The sequence below is a fragment of the Colletotrichum phormii genome (genome assembly GCF_030913505.1).
Source record: "Colletotrichum phormii strain CBS 102054 chromosome Unknown BDP81scaffold_6, whole genome shotgun sequence".
In the NCBI taxonomy this organism is placed as follows: Eukaryota; Fungi; Ascomycota; class Sordariomycetes; order Glomerellales; family Glomerellaceae; genus Colletotrichum; species Colletotrichum phormii.
The window spans coordinates 1,288,557-1,311,054 of NW_026851448.1; the positions used below are offsets into that span (position 1 = coordinate 1,288,557).

Sequence of the window (22,498 nt, forward strand, 5' to 3'; positions counted from 1 at the left end):
TCATGGCCGACGCCGAGCGAGACCCTCAATTAAGCAGCGCCACTGCCCCCGCGGTGACGGCGGCAGCTGAGCAGCCCAAGCCTTTACCAAAGGGAATGGTCTTGGGCCCAGATGGCAAGCCGTAAGTTCCCAAGTCCATCTCAGCGGCGATGTGTCGGCATTGGCCCGATCCGTGCGTGCTCCCTTCCCAGAGTTACAGCTGACATGGGTTACCTTCAGATGTCGGTCTTGTTCATCCAAGAGCGCCTTTTCGAGCTGGGCTTCCCAGATGGGCGGCTCGGTGAAGAAAGCAACCCCGGTGACCTCGGCGCCTGTTGACGACTGTCCCCCGGACGTCGAAGCCCTCGGACGAGGCACTTGGCAACTGCTACACTCGATCGCCGCGACGTACCCCGAAAAGCCTTCTCCCACCCAGAAAGACGACCTCCGAGGTTTCATGAGATTATTTTCCAAGCTGTACCCTTGCTGGGTTTGCGCCGAAGATTTCCAAACATACATACAAAAGGAACAGATTCGAGTTGAGGGGCGGAGCGAGTTTGGGAACTGGCTGTGCGAGGCGCACAACGAGGTCAATCGGAAGCTGGGCAAGAAGGAGTTTGACTGCAGCAAATGGGAAGAGCGATGGCGGACGGGCTGGAAAGACGGTCGCTGTGATTAAAAGCGACGCGGTTCGAAATTCCGAAATGTATAAATGTGTACAAAACAAAACGGCCAAAGGCGACGGGCACACGCAGTAATATCGCGAACATGGCTACGGGTGTTGGACACTGATAGACGATGCAACTCTCCCAGCGGCAGCAAAGCAAGACAGCATGCTGAACCGCATGTAGAATACTATACCCTCCACATAGAACAAAAGTGAAACAAGCAGACTATCTGTAAAGGATTGCCCGTAAGAGGTTGCTTGTAAGACTTTACTTTTGCGGCACACTACTTGCCAAGAATTGGGCGTCGTTGCTTGCAGGTGGTTGAGATCATGAATGACAGATTCCTGTCGTTGGAGAAACTCATGCATGCAGATCTTCGTCATGCTTCTCCCATTGGCCATTGCTGATCCTCAAAACATGATCTGATATTTGCAGGATCCTGCCGGGCAGGAGGAATAGGCCAGTGTTGGAGCTGGTCTGTCAAATTGATAGTTGATCAAGTATTTTGTTGGGGAAACTTGCTCAAAAACTAATAAAAAAATTAAGGGATGAAGTCAGTCGTTCTCTTCGGCCGCCCTCAGCTTCGGACCTTGGGCCCAAGTAATTCCTCCGAGTGGCGCCGCGATATAATTCGGTCTTCGAGCGGCGGCCCGAAGTCAAGCGTAGCGGGTCCCGGGCCCGGCTCCGCAGCTTACAGGCGCACGATGGATGCACTATGTACTTGCGGTTTATTTGGGCCGTTGCGCCGTAGCAGGGCCGATAGGCTGGGCCCAACATCAGATCATGTCGAATGGTGCGCCTCTTTCCTTTCCCTCCCCTCCCCCCTTTTGCGTACGATAACAACAAGAAGGGGCGGTCAGGGAAAACCGGAAGTGAAGCTACAACCCCCATGGAACTGTCTGAGTCGTAACAGTGCATCGTCGCTGATCCTTGAGGTTCCAAGCTCATGTCATGGTCTTATGTTGGCTCAAAGCAGGATGCGAAGGTTCCAAGTTCGGCTAAAATGTGAATTCGTACGGATAAGGAGCGTGGGAGGGTGGGAGACAGCATGGCACGCCGCAGAATCCCGACGAGATGGGCGCAGATCCCATGCTGTCAACGGTTGCGTACCTCGCCAAGTTGCCAGCCGGGCAGCGGGCTTGCCTCACGGGCAGGAACAAGGGTCGGTTGGTCCTGACGTGTTCTAGGCCTTATGCTGCCCAGAACTGTCACTTTTCTCTTCTGCACTCTCTCTCCCAAAGGACCCACAAACCACGTACGGATACGGATGCACAGTACGGATACGCACACCTTCTTCCCTGTTCTGCCCTGAACGCGAGCAACTTTATTATCGTCCCATTCCATTGTCTCACTATCCGTAAAATGTTGCCTTATGTCGAATAGTGACAGGGTACCAAAATAAATCCTTTTTTCCCTCAGATATCTGGGACCTCACCTCACCTCACCTCACATCCGGAGCCCCCCGGTCTAGTCCGGCTTGAGCCCGGTGTATTGGTGACCGCAACCTGTGGCGTGTTCCATTACATCACCGTTGACTGTGTCTCCTTACTCGGTGCAATACACCGTTGTCTGCTCGCCTTCTACCGTATTCTGAGCCGCACTACGACGGGTAACAACGCTATCATCTCGCGTCTTTTTCCGTCTGGTGCCAGGACCCAATCTTGGTCCCTTTTCACCCAAATCTTGATAGAGCCCGTGGCATGCCGAGACCCGGTACCCACTGCGCTTCAGCCGCCTCGCTGGCTCTTAGTATCTTGTCACTTATACGAAAATGGAGCTACATGAGCTGTCGCCCATCGCCGATGACCCTGTTGTTTCAATCTGCAATGGCCAGTGGTCTGACTTGACGATCCTGGCCGACCCATGCACTGATGCCGAGACTCGAGTGAGTCCGAGTCCAACTGGGAACATCAACAACATCGCCATCTCCACAGGTCGTTGACTTTGATATAAGTCTATACGCCTCTGGCTTTGACTTGGAATTATTTTTCTCCTTCTTCATTCCAGATCTACACATACAAAGCATCCCTCCAACAAACACTAGAGGCAGCATCCAGAGCTACCCCTCATACACTATCAGCTGCTCACACACCAATTCAAGCATGGCTGATATCAGAACTCAAGGGCTCATAGAGCCTGTTGACGTCGTCGAATACCTTTTCAAGAGGCTTCACGAGCTCGGAGTCCGCTCCGTTCACGGTCTTCCCGGTGACTTCAACCTCGTTGCCCTTGACTATCTTCCCCAATGCGACTTGAAATGGGTTGGCAATGTCAACGAGCTCAATGCCGGTAAGCAACCCTACAATCTAGCAAGATACTAAGTAAGCTTCGACGAGCTGACTTTCTTCAAGGCTACGCTGCCGATGGTTACGCCCGTGTCAAGGGCATCTCTGCCATCATCACCACCTTCGGTGTTGGTGAACTTTCCGCCATCAACGCTCTTGCTGGTGCCTACTCAGAACACATCCCCGTCGTACACATTGTCGGTTGCCCCTCCACCATCTCCCAGAAGAACGGCATGCTCCTGCACCACACCCTTGGCAATGGCGACTTCAACGTCTTCTCCAACATGAGCTCTCAAGTTTCATGCGATGTTGCCCGCCTCAACAACCCCGCCGAGATCGCCAACCAGATCGATCATGCTCTCCGAGAGTGCTGGATCCGCAGTCGTCCCGTCTACATTATGCTTCCCACCGATATGGTTCAGAAGAAGATCGAGGGCCAGCGCCTGACCACGCCCATCGACCTCGAGGAGGCCACCAACGATCCCGACAGAGAGGACTACGTCGTTGACGTTATCCTCAAGTCCCTTCACAGCGCCAAGAAGCCCGTCATGCTGATTGACGCCTGCGCCATCCGCCACCGCGTTCTCCCTGAGGTTCACGCCCTACTTGAGAAGACAAAGATTCCTGTCTTCGTAACACCCATGGGAAAGGGTGCCGTTAACGAGACTCATCCCAACTATGGTGGTGTATACGCCGGTACCGCTTCGCAGCCCGACGTGGGTGAGCGACTCGAGTCTTCAGACTTGATCTTGTCCATTGGTGGTCTTAAGGTAAATTAATCCACACACTACCAATATTCAAAGACAGGCCACTAACAGTATTACAGAGCGACTTCAACACCGCTGGATTCTCTTACAGGACATCACAGCTGAACACTATCGACTTCCACAGCACACACATGAGAGTCAGATACTCTGAGTACCCTGGCATCACCATGCGCGGAGTCCTCCGCAAGGTCACTGAGCGTCTCGACTTGGGCCAGCTTTCCGTCGTCACATCACCCGAGGTCATCAACAGAGTGCCCAGCCCCAACTCGGACCCCTCGCAAACCATCACTCAGGCTTACTTGTGGCCTCGCGTTGGCAACTACCTTCGCGAGAACGATATCGTCGTCACCGAGACAGGAACGGCCAACTTCGGTATCTGGGACACCAAGTTCCCCGCTGGAGTTACGGCTTTGAGTCAGGTCTTCTGGGGAAGCATCGGCTGGTCTGTCGGTGCTGCCCAAGGTGCGGCTCTCGCTGCCAAGGACGCGGGAGAGGATCGTAGGACGATTCTCTTCGTCGGCGACGGATCATTCCAGCTTACGGCCCAGGAGGTCACTACCATGCTGCGCCATGGCTTGAAGACGACAATGTGAGTTGAAACCTGCCATTCCCTCGTACCAGCTGTAAGGATTTCATGCTAACGTTGTATCATAGCTTCGTCATCTGCAACGATGGATACACCATCGAGCGCTTCATCCACGGCATGGAGGCTGAGTACAACGACATTGTCCAGTGGCAGTACAAGGAGCTTGCGACAGTGTTCGGCGGCACCGAGCAGACAGCCAAGAAATTCGTGGTCAAGACAAAGGACGAACTCGAGAAGCTCTTGACCGACAAGGAGTTCAATAACCCCACAACACTGCAGTTCGTCGAGCTCTACCTCCCCAAGGAGGATGCGCCGAGAGCCTTGATCATGACTGCCGAGGCCAGCGCTAGAAACAACGCAAAGGTCGAGTAAGAGACGGTAACGATGCTGTCATAGAATAGGGTTTTTGTTTCCTTGGCGCAGGAAAAGGGTTTCCCGGCGCATGGCTAGAAGTAATGTTTTGGTTCTATAATCGTCTATGGTGTTAGATTTTTGGTTTTCAAAACGTAGTGGAACTACTGCTAGAGTATACATGAACTAGATGAATGTTTGGTTATTCTTGTGCACCCGCTATCATTAAGTTGTGATGGATTTCTGCCTCGTCGTTTACAGACATTGGACGCACTCTTCCAGTGTATCACCTCGTCCTTATCTTGCGATTAAGGGTCTTTGCCTCCACTGAATCAGGGCCCAAGTATTGAAGATGGCCAAAAGAAAAGGACGAAGGGGGGTTTGTTGTATCGAGCACCGCTTTACGCCCGAGCAATCAGCAATAACATAGAAGATAAATACAAATATGATAGGCTCGGCACACGTCGATCTCCGGTCTGCGTCCCAAGTTTGCAGGGACCTGTGCAAGTTTTGTCTCTTTATTGTCATTTTGGCTTGCCTGATTATCGATGCTAGATTATAGCCAGCAATTGGATAATGGGCGCGACTTCTCTTTCTAGTAGCCTTGTCTCTAGTACTCGAAGAGTAGACGAGATGAAGTTGACGTAATTTGATATATGTTCGGGTGGCATCGTTCCGCGTTCCCACCCACTTTGGGTCCGGGACAGTCAAGTCTTGCGACTGGTGACATTGGATAAATGCCCTCGTCACAGTGCTTAAGTGAGATGTCGTGAAATGAAGTTTTAGAAAACATGCCCGAATCGTATGTTGGCTTGCAAACTACGATTTTCATGGCGTATGCTGGTAATGGTCCGGCCCAAAGGTCCAAACAACACGACGCCCGTTCCAGAGACCTCTGACGCTGAATTCTTCACGGCAACACATAAGCTTCAATCAATGAACATTAAATTGATGGGTATTGACGTCGCCTGGTTGATGAGGAAATACTTTGCAAGCTGAGGTGCAGGAAGAAGCCAGGAGGCATAGCGGGTCCAGCTCGTCTGGTTTCTTGCCTCAGGGCGGTGTGACAATTTTTACCCCTTCTAGCTACCTTGCACAACACACCAAGCTTCTTTCTCAGCCATCCCACAAGCCACAATTTCCATACTCACAGCTCACAAAGGCGCAGGCGCAGCGATTCATAACCGAGCAGCATTTTTTTCTTCTTCTTTTTCACAGCGGCAGCTCGTAAAGTTCGTACGAAATGACAGACGCAAAGAGGAAGCAGTCGGGTGGTGGCGGTGGCCATCCCGCGAAGAGAAGCAAGGTATGTTTACATAAGATTTCTGCAGAGTGCAATGCGCAATTCATTCTTCCCGGCCCTGGCTTGTCAAGCTTATAAGAAGAGTCTCCATCCTCTCATATAAGTTCATGGCTGATGAGGAACTAGGGTGGACAAGGCTCCGGTAAATGGCAGACGCCGCAACATAAGGCAAAGGTCGCCAGTCTTCAAGATAAGGGCGTAGCCCTTGGAGTCGGAGACAAGGGTATCTGGGTCACCTTTGCCAGAGGCATGGATGGAAAGTCCATTAGCGAATTCAGCGCACTTTGCGACGAGGTTCGTTGATTCTGCCGGTAGTTTCCATTTTGCGCTCACTCACACGACTGGACGCCCTGTAGTACGCCAAGACACTCTACGGCATCGTACCTCCAGGGGAAGAAGTCGAATCAGATGAAGAAGACGAGGACATCGAGGCCTCTATCAAGAAGGAGCTCGATGGTATCAGCGACGTCAACAAAGGCAAGACTAAGCGTACCTTCAAGGCCATCAAGGCTGGCATCGAGTGTGTCTTCTTCATGAAGACAAGAGACCCCGTCGACCCCTTGGAGCTTTGCCGTAAGATGTGCCTAGACGCCAGCGTCTGCACTGATCTCAAGGAGCGAAAGACCAAGTACATTAACCGACTGACGCCAGTCACCTCTGTGGACAAGGCATCCGAGAACGGTGTGGCGCGAGCAGCGAGAAAGGCTCTGGCTGCGCATTTTGATCTCGTAGAGGAGACATCCCAGGCCGCAGAAGGCGATGCCGAGAAGGTTGAGGGTAAAAGTGACGCACAGGTCGAGAAGCCAGCGTGCACGGCAAGTTCATTGACGACAACCCGTGACTGGGTGACTCACGCTGACACATTAGCAGTACGCTATCCGACCTTCCATACGCAGCAACAACTCGCTTGATCGCGACACGCTCATTAAGCAAATCGCCAGCGTCGTCAGCCCGCGGCACAAGGTCGATCTCACCAACGCCGACAAGGTTATACTTGTTGATGTTTTCCAGGTCAGTTGAGACTAGCAGGATAGAGCTGGCGAGCGTCAACTGACTGATTTGCAGAGTTTCTGCGGCATGAGTGTTATTGAGCGCAGTGACTGGGATGATTTGAAGAAGCTCAACGTCAACGAACTGTACAAGGCGTCTCCTGGAGCAAAGGCAAATCGCCCGGCACCAAAGGAGGGTGAAGACAAGACAGCGTGAGTAGTGTAAAAGGCTGTGAAGGGTACACTTGAGAACATTAATCATGCAAACGATGAAACCAATTATCGAATAACATTCGTGAAAACCTAAGCCGAAGAGGCAGCCGGTCTTTGCGAATACCACATGACAAAAGTTGAGGAAGAGTGTGGTTCACCTACTTGCATTTTGCTAAGAAATGGGCCCCCTACTCCTCCACCCATTCTTCCCATGTAGGTGCATGTTGCTGTCTGCCTCTTGCTGCTTGGGAATGACCCTTTTGCATGGCACAGTCATTTGAAATTGGTGGACCTTTGGCACCCTCTGGTTCCCTGTAAAGACATCGTGTAGCAAGGAAGCCGATAAGGCCCCTCCAATTCACCGAGAGATAGATCCATAGAGACTCTCGATGTTGTACTATGTATCCCCTTTGTGCACCGGCTCTTCTATCAATATTGGTTAGGTGCCTTGGCCTTGACGATGGCTCCTGGCCCTCCCTACCTACAGGACGCAACAACTTCTGAATAGACTGCGACAATTGTTGAATCCGAATCTCATCATACAAGGTGGGATACTTCCCAGCACGGATGTTATGCGGGCTGAGTTGCTATGAACACTCGCAATTCCAGGGCTTCATAACTGTAGTATGAACAGATAGGGTTATTTCGTACCGGTGAGATATTGGGTGTAGAATGAGCCATCAATTAGCCTAGCTCTACCGAGTGCCCGATGAAAATTTGGCAAGATATTTCTGCAACGTGATATGGGATATGGAGAGACCGATGCAGACATGGGTGCAATGCGGTCACCGATGTGTTGTGTTGGTGGAAAAGTGGCAGCTGAAAGACGAGCGCCCGGGGTGGAGTGAGGTGTAAGCCGTGTGGAGTGCACGCATCTGCGACCATGACGGCGCTAAGCCTTATCAGTATAATTTTGACGAGTCTCCAGCATATGGAACGTTCCAAAACTTCTATTTGGGATCCAGATCCGTCCCTTGGGCCGCTTCCACCACATCATGTCAGCTGGCCCTTGGTAATAATTATGTTGGAGCTTGGGGTCGGCGGCCCCCCCTCGTGAGGTCGATCCGGAAAGCTAGCATTGGCTACTGTTACGAACCTGGTGCATGTAAATATCAGGCCTTTGCAGCATAGCCCTTTTGCAAGTGGATTCCGCCTGGCTGAGTGAGGGGAATTTGAAATGTCTGATGCAGAACTTCTACATTGCCCGTCTTTTTTTTAGTTACCTACTGCTAGGTGATATACGTACCTCACTTGGCCAGCTCTTACTTAGACGGAAGCCAAGGTATCTTATCTTCGTATTGCGAGCGTGATTTGACATTTGCATAATGCGACCGTCTGACCGTTATACATCTAATGCAGCTGTCTCGTAAAAATAATTCTACCTCGACGTTGAGGTGTAAGGTGCACGGAGTACTGGTGACAGCAACTAGAGAGTAAGGAAACAGTAGTTCAAGTATGACTTGCATCAGCATGCTTCGCCAAATCGGCTTGACGCTAGCAAAAGTTCCTGCGCTGGCGGGCTGGATCTTGGGCTTGCATTTCCGACGTATTGCGTGAGCGTCGAGGATCATATCTGATGCCTTTTCAACCCAATATGGCCAGCGTTCCTGGGAGAAACTTGAAAATGGCAGATCTTTCAATGGTTTGCGGCATACTCCGTACATGAGATATAGGTATTGAAAGAGGACACGATAGTCAATTGAACATACTCATCCTAAACTTAGGCACCGTAGTAGACACTTGGCAGTTGGCCATAATCTGGGGTATCAAAGCTTTCATCTCATCTTAAGGCACCTAGGTTACCGGGCATGGCTATCCTTGAATCTTGAGGTGTTTATCCGTTGGCATGGATCTGTATCCGTGGGAAATGTGAGAATGTGAGATGAGGAAAGAGTGGGTGAGTGGGTGGTGGCCGCCCCGACGCTGCGGGCGGGGATCCGAGACCCGCCAGTTTCGCTTAATCGCGGCCAATCAACAAATCCCCGGCTCGCTTGACGATGCAGAGTCTCGCTGGGGGTTCCCTGTCACCATCCTACCTAGAGGCTAGCCCCCATCCCATGACGAGAACCCTGCGAATAGATTTCCTCCATTCATTCCACTTCTTCACCAACCTCACCTCCCCAGATCGCGGACCATCCAACCTTTTTTCACACCGCGATGAAAATTGACAAGCCTGGATGTCCCTGGCTCACACACACACTTTGCTCTTACTTTTAACTAGTTGCAGGAATACCTATCTGCCTCACTTGCCAGTGCCTGCATAGGTAAGCTACCTATGCGTATGTGGAGATGGTTCACTGCATGAATAGCCAAGACTACGACGCTTATTCTCTCTCTCTCTCCCATGGGGAGTAAAAGACCATCATCTGCAACCTCGCTTGACTTGACCCCAAGTGGCACATTCCTTCGTATGTTGTTGGCATCCTGCGTTGCAGAGCCCCTCTCTGGCCCCTGCCTGTCTTCTCCTTTTCCGACATTTTTTCATCTACACTACGGTACCTCATCTCTCTTCTCGGTCTATGTCCGTGAGATCCATTCACACACTCTTCAGTCACATTTTCGGTCCTCCCTCTCCTTCTTCCTTTCCGTCTTTCTGCTGTATGTGTATGTGCACGCTTGTGTGCCAGTCTCTCACACACACACGCTCATAGAGGTCCATAATGTGCCCGTTGGTACCTTTGCGCGCTTGTTCCCTCCCTTGCGCACCTCATGGGCAAAGTAGGTACTTAGCTCAAGGTAGGATGTTAGCAGACAGCTTATACGTCGTCGCTTCTTAGTGTTGTCTCTCTCGCTTATTCCTCACACGCTCATTGAGCGCCTTTCCCTCTTCCCACCCACTCAGCCAGTGTGTTGCTCCTTGCACGACGCCTCGCCCGTCACCACCGAGCCATCGGGCCTTAGTCTATCAACCTCTTGCTCTCTCGCCTGTTGCGCCTTCTCATTAGTTCATCTCGTGCGTTGGATTATTCTCGACCGATCTCACTTGTCCTGGAACAGCTCAAGGTCATCCTCAATGCTTGGCTACCTCATCAAGCTCATGTCCTCGAGCCTGGTCTTTGCGCCGCCCGCCCATCATGTCTCGCTTCTCGCCTCGACCGCTGCAATGCAACTGCGTAGCGTAGCTTACCCTGTGCCTCTCATCTGTCTTGTCTTCTCGTTTGAGGCGTACGAAGACACTCATGCCAGCTCAAACAGCTGCCGCCCCGACCTCTACTCGGACGACCACCGTCTTTTCTCGCCAACAAGGGTTCGTGTGTGGACCAGCTTCACTCACTCCATCGTTGGCATTGCCCTGCCCACTCAGACCTTCACACCCCTGGCTTCTCAAACGCCCTCACCCTCTGCCCTGTTCATCGCCGAACGTCCTTTCGCTTGTGGTCGACTCATCTTTCCGTGATTTCATGCACATACCTGGTGCGCTACCATCATCATCATCATCCTCATCATCCGGCCCGGATGAGATAAGCGAATACTCCCCGTAAACCTCACTTGCCGGCTCACCCTTTCGAATCCGCCTCGCTAGACACCCCGTTTCTATTGGAGTGATCTCTTGGTGTTGCCCTTGTTGGCATGAAAACGTCCAAAGTCCCCGGCCGGACCACTCCGTGTGTCCATATCACGCCGCAACACGACCTTGCAAATCCCGACACCTTCGCCTGGAAAGCCGTAGAGGGCTCGCTATATCTAGCTACTTCGCCCAACCCCTACCACATGGCTCCTGGTTGGTGTCACCGCACTCACACCTCGACTTCACCTTGCATACCATTCGCCTGCCAAAGCGTTTCGCAAACCTGCAGCATCCCGCCCGTCACGCATCGACCTTCCATAGGGCAGAACCTGTACCACAATACAGTGTCGAAGACGTCCATGTGTGCGCCGCCTCCTCCGGCAAAGCCCATACAGACCGTTATAAGCCGTTTGGTACCCCAGGCCACCGTCCAACAAGTCCAGGTGATGCCATCGGTCCATTGCCAACGCGTCTATGGAGTCAAAGTCTCCACCGGAGCGAGCCTGGTTCTCGTCGTTCCCCCGCCGCCCATGGTCAAGCTCCTGCGATCTGAACGAGCCTCCGTCATCTCGGAGGCTGCCGTATTGAGATGGCTTGCTGGCAAAACTGTCGAGACGCCTCTTCTCCATGAGAAAATCACGGAACCGGAAGTCTTACTCAGGCCAACCTCTCCCATAGCTACTCCTGAGAGTGGAACGACCAGTCATTCTGACATCGCGGTGCAAGAACTGCGGGCGTTGGTTCCAACCCTCATATCACATACGGCCGCATCCAACGAGCTGGGCCTCGAATATAACCTCGTCAAGCCAACAATAGGCACCCCCATCTCCGAACTCAGTCCACCACTCTCAACGTCCGAACGAAGAACGATCGATTTTCAAATTGGCCAACTGTACCGGCAGCTCTGCGAGCAGGTATCACCCACTGGGCGATTTGGGCCTGCGTTTGCTGTTCTACCTACCTGTGTGCCATCACCCGCTACAGATCCCACGAAGCCCGCGAGGCGAGATATCACCGCGAGATTGATGGAGTCAAGAGGAGTCCACTCCTGGACTACGGCTTTCCACTCAATGCTAGAAGCTGTGCTTCGTGATGGGGAGGATATGCAAGTGATGCTGGGTTACAGCGCCATCCGACGGCAGTTTAAACGCTTCGAACACGTGCTGGATGGAATCAAAACACCCCGGCTGGTGGCTGTCGATGTCGGGAAGGATGTGAACACCCTGGTATTCAGAAAGAGAAGCCCCGGAGAGGACGCATCTCTGGTTGAGGATAGGCCACGGGGCAGACTACAAGACGCAGACCGACACGGCAGTGACGCAAGTAGCGAGGTTGGCGATGAGTATGACACCGGTTCGGATTCGGGAGACAGCACTACACTCGCTCTGCCATACAACGATGGCATCGTCATGGCTGGCATGAAGGATTGGAGCAACTTCATCTTTGGAGACCCGCTGTTTGCTCTCAATATCGGTCGTGAGCCTAGTGGTGATTTTCTTGCGGGATTCAACGGAGATTCAAACACTCGACACACCATCATGTCGATGTTTTCTTCGGATCTGATTGAAGACAAGGAGAGGGCGCACGTCCGCCTTTTGCTGTACGACTGCTACCATACAATCACGCATATTGCCAGGACATACTTTCGCCCGCAAAAGGACATCAGCGGGCGCGAGTTGGAGGCACGGAAGAGGCTGAACACTATCTTGGCGCAGCTTGATGCTCTCGATGATGCTGGCACACGGAGAGGGAGAAGACCAAGCGGCGAATCAAGCCCGGCAAAGAAACGGTCGAAGAGCGGGGAATCGTCTGAATAGTAGACGGCGGTCGTGTATTGAACAGTGATGCTTATGATGAACGAACATTCTTAGAACATACTTGGGGGAAAGACACGTCTAGAGCCTGGCGCACGGTTGCTTCCGGGAAGAAGATGCAATCATTGTTTCAATGAAGACTGATTAGTGATCTAGAGGATCTCAGCCGTCTAGCTTTATCGCTCCTGTTTGCCTTGCCCTGAACTGTCGTCCTCGTCTCGCGGTAGCTGGAGTCCCATCATGCCCAGAATATTCCCAGCCGGACCTGGCATACCACCCTGACCTTTGAAGCTTTCGAGGAGGTTCTTGGCCAGATTGTAGTCAATGTCAACTTCGTCGTCTGCCTCCTCCTCACCATTGCTCGTTTCATGTACACTGCCTGCCTGGCCAGACGCCTCCTTTTTTCCTTGGTTTTTCTGTTTAAGGGCCCTGTTTTGAGGTTGATCCAACTTCAGAGCACCGTGCTCATTGAGCTCTGCTTCCAACGCAGCGGTAAGCTTCCGAAGGTCATCGTCATCAGGTTCCTCGCCCCGCCCGACGGGCTTAGTGTTCTCTGTCGCCGCAGGCGATTTGCCCGGAACATCACGAACGTCGGACTCTGCGGGTGCGAGTCCCATCATTTCTCTCATCATACGAGAAAACTCCGCCTCATCAAAGCTGACCGCCTTGTCTTCATCCTCGTCATCTTCGTCTGTCTCCCCTCCCTCGGATTCTTCGTCGTCGTCATCAATGTCCATCTCATCGATCTCGGCACCGTCTAGTCCTGCATTCTCATCGTTGAGGAAGGCCTCGAACCGGGAGACGATTTTGCGCAGGTCTGCTTGTGTCGTAGCATCCCCAAAGTTTGATTTTGGCTGAGATTGAGAACCGCCTTGACGTCCCGACAGCTCCCTTTCAAAGTCTTCGTAGTTGATGTCCATCCAGGACTCGTCATCATTGCGACTGGCATCCTTCCAGCTGAGGATTTGTTTGTCCGTAGGGAGCACTGAATCTCCATCCTCCTCGAGTTCCTCAACAACAATGCTAGCCGCCCTGGCCTCACGGCTATCAGCCTTCTCAACGTTGTTGAGCATTATTTCGAATCCACATGTGAGTTTCATGCCAATCTCCAGACGTGTGTGCTCGACCCCCTTGGCCCGTTGGATAATATCAGTCCACGGTGCAGGAGGCTCGAACCTTTGCGATCTGAGTTGAGCGAACAACACCCTGGAAAACCTGACGCTCACTGTGACAAGATCAACCGGGGGGAAAGTAAGACTCTTCTTGCTGGACAGGAGAGCGTTCAGATCTAGCGCATCGCGGAGGTAGAATGACTCTACAGCTGGTGCAACGGCTTTGGGAGTTTGGCGCAAGACATGGACAAGTCTTCGAGGGATCGTCACGAGCGAGTGGTGTATAGACTTGCGAATCTGGTCAGGGTACTTTTCAAGGCGGTAGAAGGCCTCGGCCTCTATGAACTCGGAGTGCAAAAGAGATTCAGCGGTGGACTTGATGGCCCGCAAAGCGTCTGACAATGTCAACAGCCGGGTTTTGGCGCCGTCCTCGGGTGTGTGAGGGATGATTCGCAGACGACCATTGTTGATCCAGACGCGGTTGTGGTCCGTCTCAGGACTCAACCATTTGGGAAGAACGTTGGCCGCCTCTATGAGGAGAAACTCCCCATCAGCGTCAAAGACACGGATCCATGCCGTGGGGTGAGCTTTGGAAAGCTCCCTGAGGATGAAGACAATCAGCCATTCGTCCTCGATCGCATCCCCGTAGTCCGTCGTTCCTCGTAGAAACGAGTTGCCTGTCGAAGTCTTAGCACTCAAATCGAAAGACGAGATCATTCTGGAGTCGGACGAACCCTGCTTTGTTACCACGTCGAGAGTAAACAGGCCCTTTTGCCAAATATAGTCTGCAGTCAGGGAGCTTGCGAGTTGCAAAGCAGATTTTCGTAGATCTTCGAGTCGGGAAAGTTGCTTTAGTGGATCATTCGCGGCTTTGGGGTCAACGAGGAAGATGCTATATTCGACGCAATTGTCCTGTAAGTTGGGGGCATTCTTTTCGTGGTTGTCCTCTCCATCTCCTGTCCCTTCTCGTGAACCAGCCATGTCAGGTTACTTCGAGATGATCAAGCTCGCCAGATGATTGTGGAACTGCGCGCAGACAGACGACGGCCACTGTTGTTGTTCTTTTACGGCAGAATCGTAAGCTTTAGCCCAGTTTGCAGACACAGCCGATTAATTTGAGTGGAGTTCAGCTGAGCTTCTTTCACACCAAGCGAGTTCAGAAATCGGAAGAGGGTTTTTGGGGTATCAACGTGTTGGTGTTCGTGAGTACGTATTTCAGAACACCCCAGTGCCAGAGTTTTCGGGCTTGACTTGCCGACAGCGAGTATTCGCCTTGAACTAATCGATAGAATTCCTTCAATAATTACATCTCAGACTCTGGAGACTGGAGTGACTGGCTGCCAGCGCATCCCGTCGTTGTGGCTCAAAGGAGCGCCCCACAAATAGTCGTCTTGCCGGTACAGTTAATTTCGAGTGCGCCTGCCCGAAAGCACTGTGCGCGTTAAGTGCTCGATTAACGCAAGGTGCAGGCAGAACTAAGTACCTTACCGCAACCCCCCACCGCGGACAATTACACAGTCGCGTTCCGCCATTCGACGCGTCTCACGAAGCTTTCATGCTCCTTCAATCTGGAAGGCCACAAAGCTCAATATATCCAACGAACCCGACATCTGCGAATACCTTTATCGACGCCTAGCGCAATAGGCACATTGATTCATTATTGCGCGACGCTTCGAGGCAGGCGCAATTGCAGGCGCATTTTCCGAGGTACTCGCCATGGCCCCCGCCAAAAGATCCCACGCCGTGTCGGAAGCAGGCACTGGAGAGGAGGAAGAGCTGGTTGAGATGCGGCATGGAAGGTCCAACCTCGGTCAGGATGCGCCCGTATGTTTCTCCAAGAAGATGGCGCCAGGAATATCCATGATATCAACTGACACTTCTCAAATTCCGTAGTCAAAGCGAGTCCGACTATCACACACCGCTCAGCCGACTAAGCCAACCCCAAAGAGGGACGAGTTCCCAAGTTCCGGAAGCGAAGACGGTGCAGACGAGGAAGAGGAGGACAGACGAGCCGGTCGTGACTCACCTCCCCGAACCCAATACGAAATTGCCCGAGACGATGGCTTCAGGCACTTGCAGTACGAGGATCAAGACGATCAACGTGCTACGCAGAAAGTCAAGAGCCGCCCACAGCGCATCGGCGACAACCATGCTGCCGAAAACGGCATTATCGAGAGTGTCGAGTGCATCAACTTCATGTGCCACGAACGCCTCTTTGTTGAGCTCGGTCCCCTGATCAACTTCATCGTCGGCGAGAATGGAAGTGGCAAGAGTGCAGTCCTCACGGCCTTGACATTGTGTCTTGGCGGCAAGGCTAGCTCTACCAACAGAGGCGGAAGTCTCAAGAGCTTCATCAAAGAAGGCAGAGACAATTCAGTCATCATTGTGAGGATTAAGAACCAGGGTATAGACGCTTATCAACCCGATCTATACGGCGAAACCATCAGAGTCGAACGACATTTTTCTAGGGCTGGCGCCAGTGGCTTCAAGCTCAAGAGTGTGACTGGAAAAACAATTTCTACAAAGAAGGCAGACGTTGACGAGATCTCCGAGTACTGGGCTTTGCAGGTCGATAACCCACTGAACGTCCTGTCGCAAGATAACGCTCGTCAATTCCTGAACTCGTCCTCGCCTTCCATGAAATACAAATTTTTTGTTCGAGGTGTCCAGCTCGAACAGCTTGATAACGACTACAAACTCCTAACGGAGATTCTCGAGAGCCATGAGGCGAAGCTTCCAAGCCTAGAGGAACATGTCCGTCGTGCGAAGAGAGAGCATTCGGAGGCACAGAAGCTCAAGGACATCGCTCAGAAGAACGAAGAAATGAGAAAGACGTATCGCCGTCTCCGCAATCAGCTTTACTGGTCACAGGTAGCTGAGCAAGAAGATGGGCTCGCCAAGTGCAATGAGGAAGTCGCTGCTCTGGACGAGGAAATTCAACGCACCACTATGCTCATTGAACGCACAACACAAGCTCTAAACCAGCGCGATGAGCACCTGGAGCGTGCTCAAGGTGCAGTCGAATCCGAATCACAGGATGCCGGTGCCATTCAGGAAAGTATCGCCGTTGCTGAAGAAGCGTATCATGACGCCAAGCAATCCGTCACCGACATACACCACCAACTCAGAGATGTTCAGCAACGGCTCAAAAGCGCCGGGCAAGGAGTGGCTGAGTTTGAGACCAAAATTGAAGCCGAGGAGCAGCGATTGGGCGCTGGAGCCGGAAGCGCTCGCCAGGAACAGGAGAGTCTCCTGAACGAAGCAAGAGCTGAAGAGTCTACGATCAAACAACAAATCGCAGACGAGAACGATACAGTCCCGCAACTCAGAGCAGAGCTGAACCAGGCTCAGGCTGCCTTACAAGGGGGCAAGGCCGATATCGACAGGAAGAGGGCCGAAATCAACTCAGCAGAGGGACGTTTGCGCAGCCTGGAGCAGAACAGAGGCTCTGTTTGGGCTGCCTACGATAAGAAGATACCTCTCCTTCTTCAAGCAATCGAGCGAGAGAATGGATTTCACGAAAAGCCCGTCGGGCCTCTTGGAGCCCACGTCCAGCTCACTCAACCCGAGTGGTCACCCATTTTGGAGACAGTCTTTGGCGCAACGCTGGATGGCTTCCTTGTGTCTAACAAGTCCGATCAACAACGTCTAACAAAACTGATGAACCAAGTCAACTTGCAACGCTTTCCTCCCATTATCATCAGTAAGCGACTGCCGCCCAACACTCACCTTAGAGAGCCGGACGCAGCTTTTGACACTGTCCTCCGGGTGCTCAAGTTCGACAATGATTGGGTCCGCAGTCAGCTCATCGTGGCGCACACCATCGACAAGATCGTCCTGATAAGAGAAAGGACCAAGGCAGAAGATGTTATGATGAGCGATTCGCCTCCACCAAACGTCCAAGCTTGCATCTCTCTCCACGATGGCGCGGGTAAGAGAGGTTTTGGCCTTCGCATGGCCCGATCAAGCGGTGCGGGATACAACACAGGAACCATCAACCCCTTCCCTCGAGCGCCAAGGATGAAGTCTGACGACCAGACCCAAATCAGTTTGGCAAAGGAATCACTAACTCATCTACGTGGAGACTTGCGCTCTATCGAGCTCAAGCGGCGAGAGCTTGACCAGACGGTCGCAAAATGCAGCACCGCTCTGAATAGCCAACAGCAACAGGGGCAGTCCCTCGAGCGGAAGCTGAGGCGGGTTCAGGCCAGGATTGAAGACATCTCTGCCGAACTGGACCAATACGAAGGAGCAGATGGCCGGCTTATTTCACTCCGGGAAGAGTTGGAGAAGATCAAAGCCGAGCGAGAGCACCATGGAACCCAATATGGCGAAATGCGACTGCGACAAGATGAACTCAACAAGAAATGCGAAGAGTGCAAGAGGACGCTTGCCGAGGAGAAGGGAAGAATGAAAGACTTTCAGGCACGAATTACGAAGTTGCAACTCGCAGTCCAGAAAGCGGAAGACCTGCGGAAAATGGCAGTTCTCGAGAAAAACCGCGCGTTCCAAGAGCGTGACGATGCGGTTCTCGAGAAAGAGCGAGCAGAAACGAGGCGAGACGAACAGGCCGAAGTTGTCGCCAACTTTACTGCACAAGCCATGGACAAGGCGCCGCAGAGGGTGTATATCGAGGAAGGCGAGACTCACAGGAGTATCGAGAGCAAGTACGCTGTCATCCACCAACAGCTGGAGAAGAGGGCTCAAAGATTGGGAGCATCGGATGAGGAGATAAAGGAACGGGCGGCTAGGGCTGAGGCTGCATATGAAGCTTCACAGCAACTCTACAAGGGCCAGCAGGAGGAGCAAGCGGCAGGCAAGCTCAATCTGGAAGACCGACTGAACAGGTGGCGACTATTCCAGCGACATATCTCGGCGCGTGCTCGCATCTGCTTCCAATACCTGTTGAGCGAGCGTGGTTTCAGGGGCAAGCTTGCCATTGACCATCCGCAACGTCGGCTGCAACTCTTTGTGGAACCAGATGAAACCCGTAAGGGCACTGCAGGCCGGAGCACAAAGACGTTGTCGGGTGGTGAGAAATCATTCTCATCCATCTGCATGCTGCTAGCTATTTGGGAGGCCATGGGCTCACCCCTGCGATGTCTGGACGAGTTTGACGTCTTCATGGACAACGTCAACCGTACCATCAGCACAAACATGCTTGTGAGTCTGATTTCGTCTCACCTACTCCGTAAATGGATTTGGTATGCTAACAAGGACTGTTCTGCCCAGATCACCGCTGCTAGACGCTCCGTGTCACGCCAGTACATCATGATTACACCAAACGCGATCGAAGGACGAGCCACGCTCGAGAAGGACGTCAAAATCATCCGGTACGTCGTCTCATGTCGGAGGACAATACTCGCTTTGCTCCTGTCTGAATTTCGGCTAACACATGTGACAGTCTGACCGACCCCCGGCAGCGGACGTTGGTTTAACGCTCCAGCTGGCTAGCTTTTATACACGATTTCAATAGCAACGGTGTTCTGGTCAATCAAGTTTCGTACAATTAAAAAGCGCGGGTGGAGGGACAAATGAAATTTAATTTTTTTGGCAGTGGCCGGCGTTTGGGCAACATACCCCTCATAGTCATGGATAAGGGCTCATCTACCTACGGTAGCATGTGCCGGGACTGCATCTAGTGAGACGGCTGGATGGAAGGGCGTCAGGGACATTATCAGCGGGCGACAAAGTCCGCGTACTACAAACAATATTATACAATAGCATACACAGCGAGAACTCGACCTCGGTGGTTCCTGTTATACACAAATCGTTGTCGCTGAGGAGGCCTAGATTCGCACTCCCTTGCTCCTCAGAACGTTTACACCCGCGCTAGCTGTGAAACCAACCCACTGTCCCAGAGAACCCATGACACCGCCAGCTTCTTTGACCTCACTCAGTCGCCGCCTCAGGAAGTCTCTGGTGTCTTTGAAACCGGCCGACTTGTCGTTGGTCATGAACAGCTCGCTCGACGCGTATATCATCGATAGGCTGGCGCGCTTGGTATACCACGAAGGGTCGACGGCAGTGTCGCCTGAAAGGAACCAGATCTCGTCGACCAACTTGGCGAGTTCCTTGAAAGAAGCGGGCACATAGCTCGGTTGCGCCATGATCGCCAGGGCCTGTTGCATCCATCGTAAGTATTAAAGCCAAAACAGTCTTCCGTGCAGACTCTACACAGGAGCGGTGCTCACCTCTTGCCACCGGTTGATGACGGCCTTGTTCTCTAATAACCGCTCCCAGGTGAGAAGTTCCACCTTTTCGCTGACACCGACCTGCGAGCTCTCTTCGAACAATTCCTTCTCCTTTGCGGCCATGCCTTCGCGCTTTGTGACGAGATGGTAGCGGATCAAGCTAAAGGGGCCGTCCGGCAGCACGCTGCTGCTAATGTCAAGGTACCCAGCGTCCTTGGCGCCGAGGGCAAGGGCCTTTTGTGAGAAGCCATGCTCTGGGACATGCTTATACGCGGCGGAGAGGATCGTCGATTCGTGGGGGTGGAAGGTCGTTGTCGGATCCGGGTGGTCGTAGGAGTGGTAGGCACGAGTCGCCCGGGGTGCGACAGCGGAAGCTCTCGGGCACTGGCGCAGGGAGCGGAATGCCAATCTGGCAGCCGGACGGCAAGGAATGGACATGGTGACGGGCGAGAAGAAGGCGAGCTTTTTTGGCCAACGGGGATTGCTACGTCTGTGGTTTCGACGAACGTTGGCTGATTCCAGAGGGCCTCTTCTTTTTTTTTTTTGGCCCGTCCTTCCCCCGGGCTAAGCCATCCCGAATCGTTCGGGTGAACCCGCCCGGGCGTCATACATGCGCGCACTGGCTCTTCGGATCGGCCAATTTCTCCAGGGATTGCGCTGAGCTGCCCCGGTACCTTGCTCTGTGCCCTTGAGTCGGCATACCTATTCGTACTTCAAGGAGAAGAACTATTAATACATCAACCTCAAGCGAGAAGCGAGAAGGTTGATGAATTATAACTACACAATCAAGGGCAGTGTGCACCACCAGAGAAGATGAAAAGCGAGGAAGAATGCATCGTGATTGGAGTATTTCTATAGTAGTATAATACACCGGAACTGGAGTCGACCTTCTATGACTACCTAACTACCTCCCTCACCCGGGTTGCCTTCGGTATAGACGATTGAGAGGCTTACTGCGGGACGCCTCATTTTCCTCACCATGGTGACACGACATCTGCGCCAATCTGATGGTCGGTTCAAGCAACGATATTGATTGGGTTGCTTTCCAGATGCTGTGATTCAGATCACATTTACGCACTCACATCAATGTGACGACTTAGTTTGAGCACTATAACATGCTTCAAGCTACTCCGTATCAATCGCTCAACTGATATGTGCATCTTGGTGAGCAATACCTTAGCTCGGAGCCATGAACAAGGACGTATCTGCCGATACTTCTTGAGGTACGATAGTTATTGATACTCCACGAAATCAACGGGCCGAGGAAATGTCCTCATACCTACGGAGCAGTGTGGGAATATTCGGGTCACTCCTACCTTAGCACCTTAGCCAGCGGAACGGTTGAGGTACTAAGGTAGTCCGGCTGATGGGATGTCCATCAGTGGTTGGGGGCTGCAGTCTGCACAGCTAGGCGGGCTTTTCGATCCACACTCAGACCGGGACCCTCCCGCCGGCAAACGTCAAAGATACGGGCTGTATTTATTACTTGCCTTGGTGTGAAGACTGTGAAGAATGCGTCGTGGAAGACTGGACGCCGGCTCTCAGCAGAGCCACTATGGCCCTCAAGGTTACAGCTGAACAGGGAGGATAGCGGGAATACCTTCCTGGGGATGTGACACCTTGGTGGACAGAGTGGGGAGGTAGGTACCTAACATCATACGGCAAGGTCGGGCTGTACCTTGGACGCTTGTATGCAAGGTTTTGACCATACCTCAAGCCTCGATGCTGTCTAGTTTCTCGACTCCCCGAGAGGTCATACGGTATACGCATAAGGCAGGCTGAAGGAGCCCTGCTGTGAGGTTCCTTGCGGAAATAAAGCCAGTGGGGAGAAATGCCAACTGCCTCTCGCCCACAGGACACCGTACTCGGCTGGCTAGACACGTTGGTTGTATTGCTGGTACCGACTGTTCCTTCGCATCCGTATGTAGATCCTGGCAATACCTCGACAATGGCGGTTTCAACGTCGAGTGTCGGGAAATATCCATTTCTGCCGCCATTTCGGGACAGTCAGACCTCACTGCTCGGTGCTCGCTCAATGCTCAAGGAGGGGTGGGGGTGTGTGTCTTAGCTGAGGTAGGCATCAAATCAGACGTCGCTAAGGTGCCAATGCCGTGGACGGAGTAGGTAGTGTATCAGCAATAGATGTTACCTTGCCGTACCTCAGGTAGGTAGGCCGTAGCTGGCCTGCAGCAGCAAGGTGCAAAAGTGAAGAGCATGCTGCGTTCCCGGTACCCATTCGTAACGAATTGGACCATTCTCTCCACCAACATGATTCGTCATTTGATGGTGCTAGAGCTCCGCCGTCTGCTGTGCCTGTTCAGTGTTCACATTAATTACATGATTACCTGCAGCTCTTCTCCACAAGCACAGCTCACCTGTAACCAATGAACGTGGAGAAGCTCGTTCCGCGGGAACGTCGACGGGTTATGCACGGATCAGGATGGGAGCTACGGGCGCAATGTCGAATCCGACGTGAGTAGGTAAACTCCAAGAACTTTTAGGTACCTTGATTATCTTGAAGACGACGACACTACTGCGTACCCTAATGTACCTAAGCAACCGAATAAGGTAGGCAATGCGTGGTGTGCCTACGGGAATCCGTATCTAATGGTAGGCTTGATGAGAATCGTGAGATACATACCTGACCTTACCTCTCACCTGCGTGCCTGCTTGTTTTATCTTCTCAGATACGTTAGGTACCTAGGTACCTCCACTTACCTTGCTGTACC

General features: G+C 52.5%; 9 protein-coding genes across 9 annotated transcripts; 7 read left to right on the forward strand and 2 right to left on the reverse strand.

The window, feature by feature from the left end:
* Positions 1-2: 2 nt before the first annotated feature.
* Positions 3-658, forward strand: BDP81DRAFT_314192 (Erv1/Alr family protein; the record flags this gene model as incomplete). Its single annotated transcript, XM_060583974.1, has 2 exons — positions 3-121; positions 244-658. The coding sequence occupies 2 exons, from the start codon at positions 3-5 to the stop codon at positions 656-658; spliced, it is 534 nt and encodes a 177-aa protein (XP_060447582.1).
* A 458-nt stretch (positions 659-1,116) lies between these two features.
* BDP81DRAFT_194427 (uncharacterized protein) lies at positions 1,117-2,291 on the forward strand. The gene has a single exon (XM_060582459.1). It carries the CDS (start codon positions 1,196-1,198, stop codon positions 1,832-1,834), a length of 639 nt encoding a protein of 212 aa, XP_060447583.1. The 5' UTR covers positions 1,117-1,195; the 3' UTR covers positions 1,835-2,291.
* Positions 2,292-2,749: 458 nt separating this feature from the next.
* Positions 2,750-4,657, forward strand: BDP81DRAFT_459572 (thiamine pyrophosphate enzyme; the record flags this gene model as incomplete). The annotated part of the gene is made up of 4 exons (XM_060593554.1): positions 2,750-2,936; positions 2,999-3,702; positions 3,759-4,288; positions 4,354-4,657. The coding sequence occupies 4 exons, from the start codon at positions 2,750-2,752 to the stop codon at positions 4,655-4,657; spliced, it is 1,725 nt and encodes a 574-aa protein (XP_060447584.1).
* Positions 4,658-5,879: 1,222 nt separating this feature from the next.
* BDP81DRAFT_392364 (uncharacterized protein) lies at positions 5,880-7,145 on the forward strand (the record flags this gene model as incomplete). Its single annotated transcript, XM_060587697.1, has 5 exons — positions 5,880-5,942; positions 6,066-6,233; positions 6,296-6,733; positions 6,810-6,950; positions 7,005-7,145. 5 exons carry the CDS (start codon positions 5,880-5,882, stop codon positions 7,143-7,145), a joined length of 951 nt encoding a protein of 316 aa, XP_060447585.1.
* A 3,863-nt stretch (positions 7,146-11,008) lies between these two features.
* BDP81DRAFT_459575 (uncharacterized protein) lies at positions 11,009-12,466 on the forward strand (the record flags this gene model as incomplete). The annotated part of the gene is made up of 1 exon (XM_060593556.1): positions 11,009-12,466. The coding sequence occupies one exon, from the start codon at positions 11,009-11,011 to the stop codon at positions 12,464-12,466; it is 1,458 nt and encodes a 485-aa protein (XP_060447586.1).
* Positions 12,467-12,639: 173 nt separating this feature from the next.
* On the reverse strand, positions 12,640-14,556 carry BDP81DRAFT_314266 (SGT1 protein-domain-containing protein; the record flags this gene model as incomplete). Its single annotated transcript, XM_060583983.1, has 2 exons — positions 12,640-14,252; positions 14,310-14,556. The coding sequence occupies 2 exons, from the start codon at positions 14,554-14,556 to the stop codon at positions 12,640-12,642; spliced, it is 1,860 nt and encodes a 619-aa protein (XP_060447587.1).
* Positions 14,557-15,291: 735 nt separating this feature from the next.
* BDP81DRAFT_315293 (RecF/RecN/SMC N terminal domain-containing protein) lies at positions 15,292-19,013 on the forward strand (the record flags this gene model as incomplete). Its single annotated transcript, XM_060584079.1, has 4 exons — positions 15,292-15,399; positions 15,469-18,738; positions 18,808-18,908; positions 18,980-19,013. 4 exons carry the CDS (start codon positions 15,292-15,294, stop codon positions 19,011-19,013), a joined length of 3,513 nt encoding a protein of 1,170 aa, XP_060447588.1.
* Positions 19,014-19,364: 351 nt separating this feature from the next.
* On the reverse strand, positions 19,365-20,207 carry BDP81DRAFT_314296 (rpsU-divergently transcribed protein; the record flags this gene model as incomplete). The annotated part of the gene is made up of 2 exons (XM_060583986.1): positions 19,365-19,697; positions 19,770-20,207. The coding sequence occupies 2 exons, from the start codon at positions 20,205-20,207 to the stop codon at positions 19,365-19,367; spliced, it is 771 nt and encodes a 256-aa protein (XP_060447589.1).
* Positions 20,208-21,534: 1,327 nt separating this feature from the next.
* Positions 21,535-21,873, forward strand: BDP81DRAFT_423086 (uncharacterized protein). The gene has a single exon (XM_060590047.1). It carries the CDS (start codon positions 21,601-21,603, stop codon positions 21,835-21,837), a length of 237 nt encoding a protein of 78 aa, XP_060447590.1. The 5' UTR covers positions 21,535-21,600; the 3' UTR covers positions 21,838-21,873.
* The last annotated feature ends 625 nt before the right edge of the window (positions 21,874-22,498 follow it).

What these genes read in the sequence shown, in the direction of transcription:
- BDP81DRAFT_423086 (XM_060590047.1), top strand. Translation starts at nt 21,601, where the DNA reads ATGCCAACTGCCTCTCGCCCACAGGACACCGTACTCGGCTGGCTAGAC.
- BDP81DRAFT_194427 (XM_060582459.1), top strand. Translation starts at nt 1,196, where the DNA reads ATGAAGTCAGTCGTTCTCTTCGGCCGCCCTCAGCTTCGGACCTTGGGC.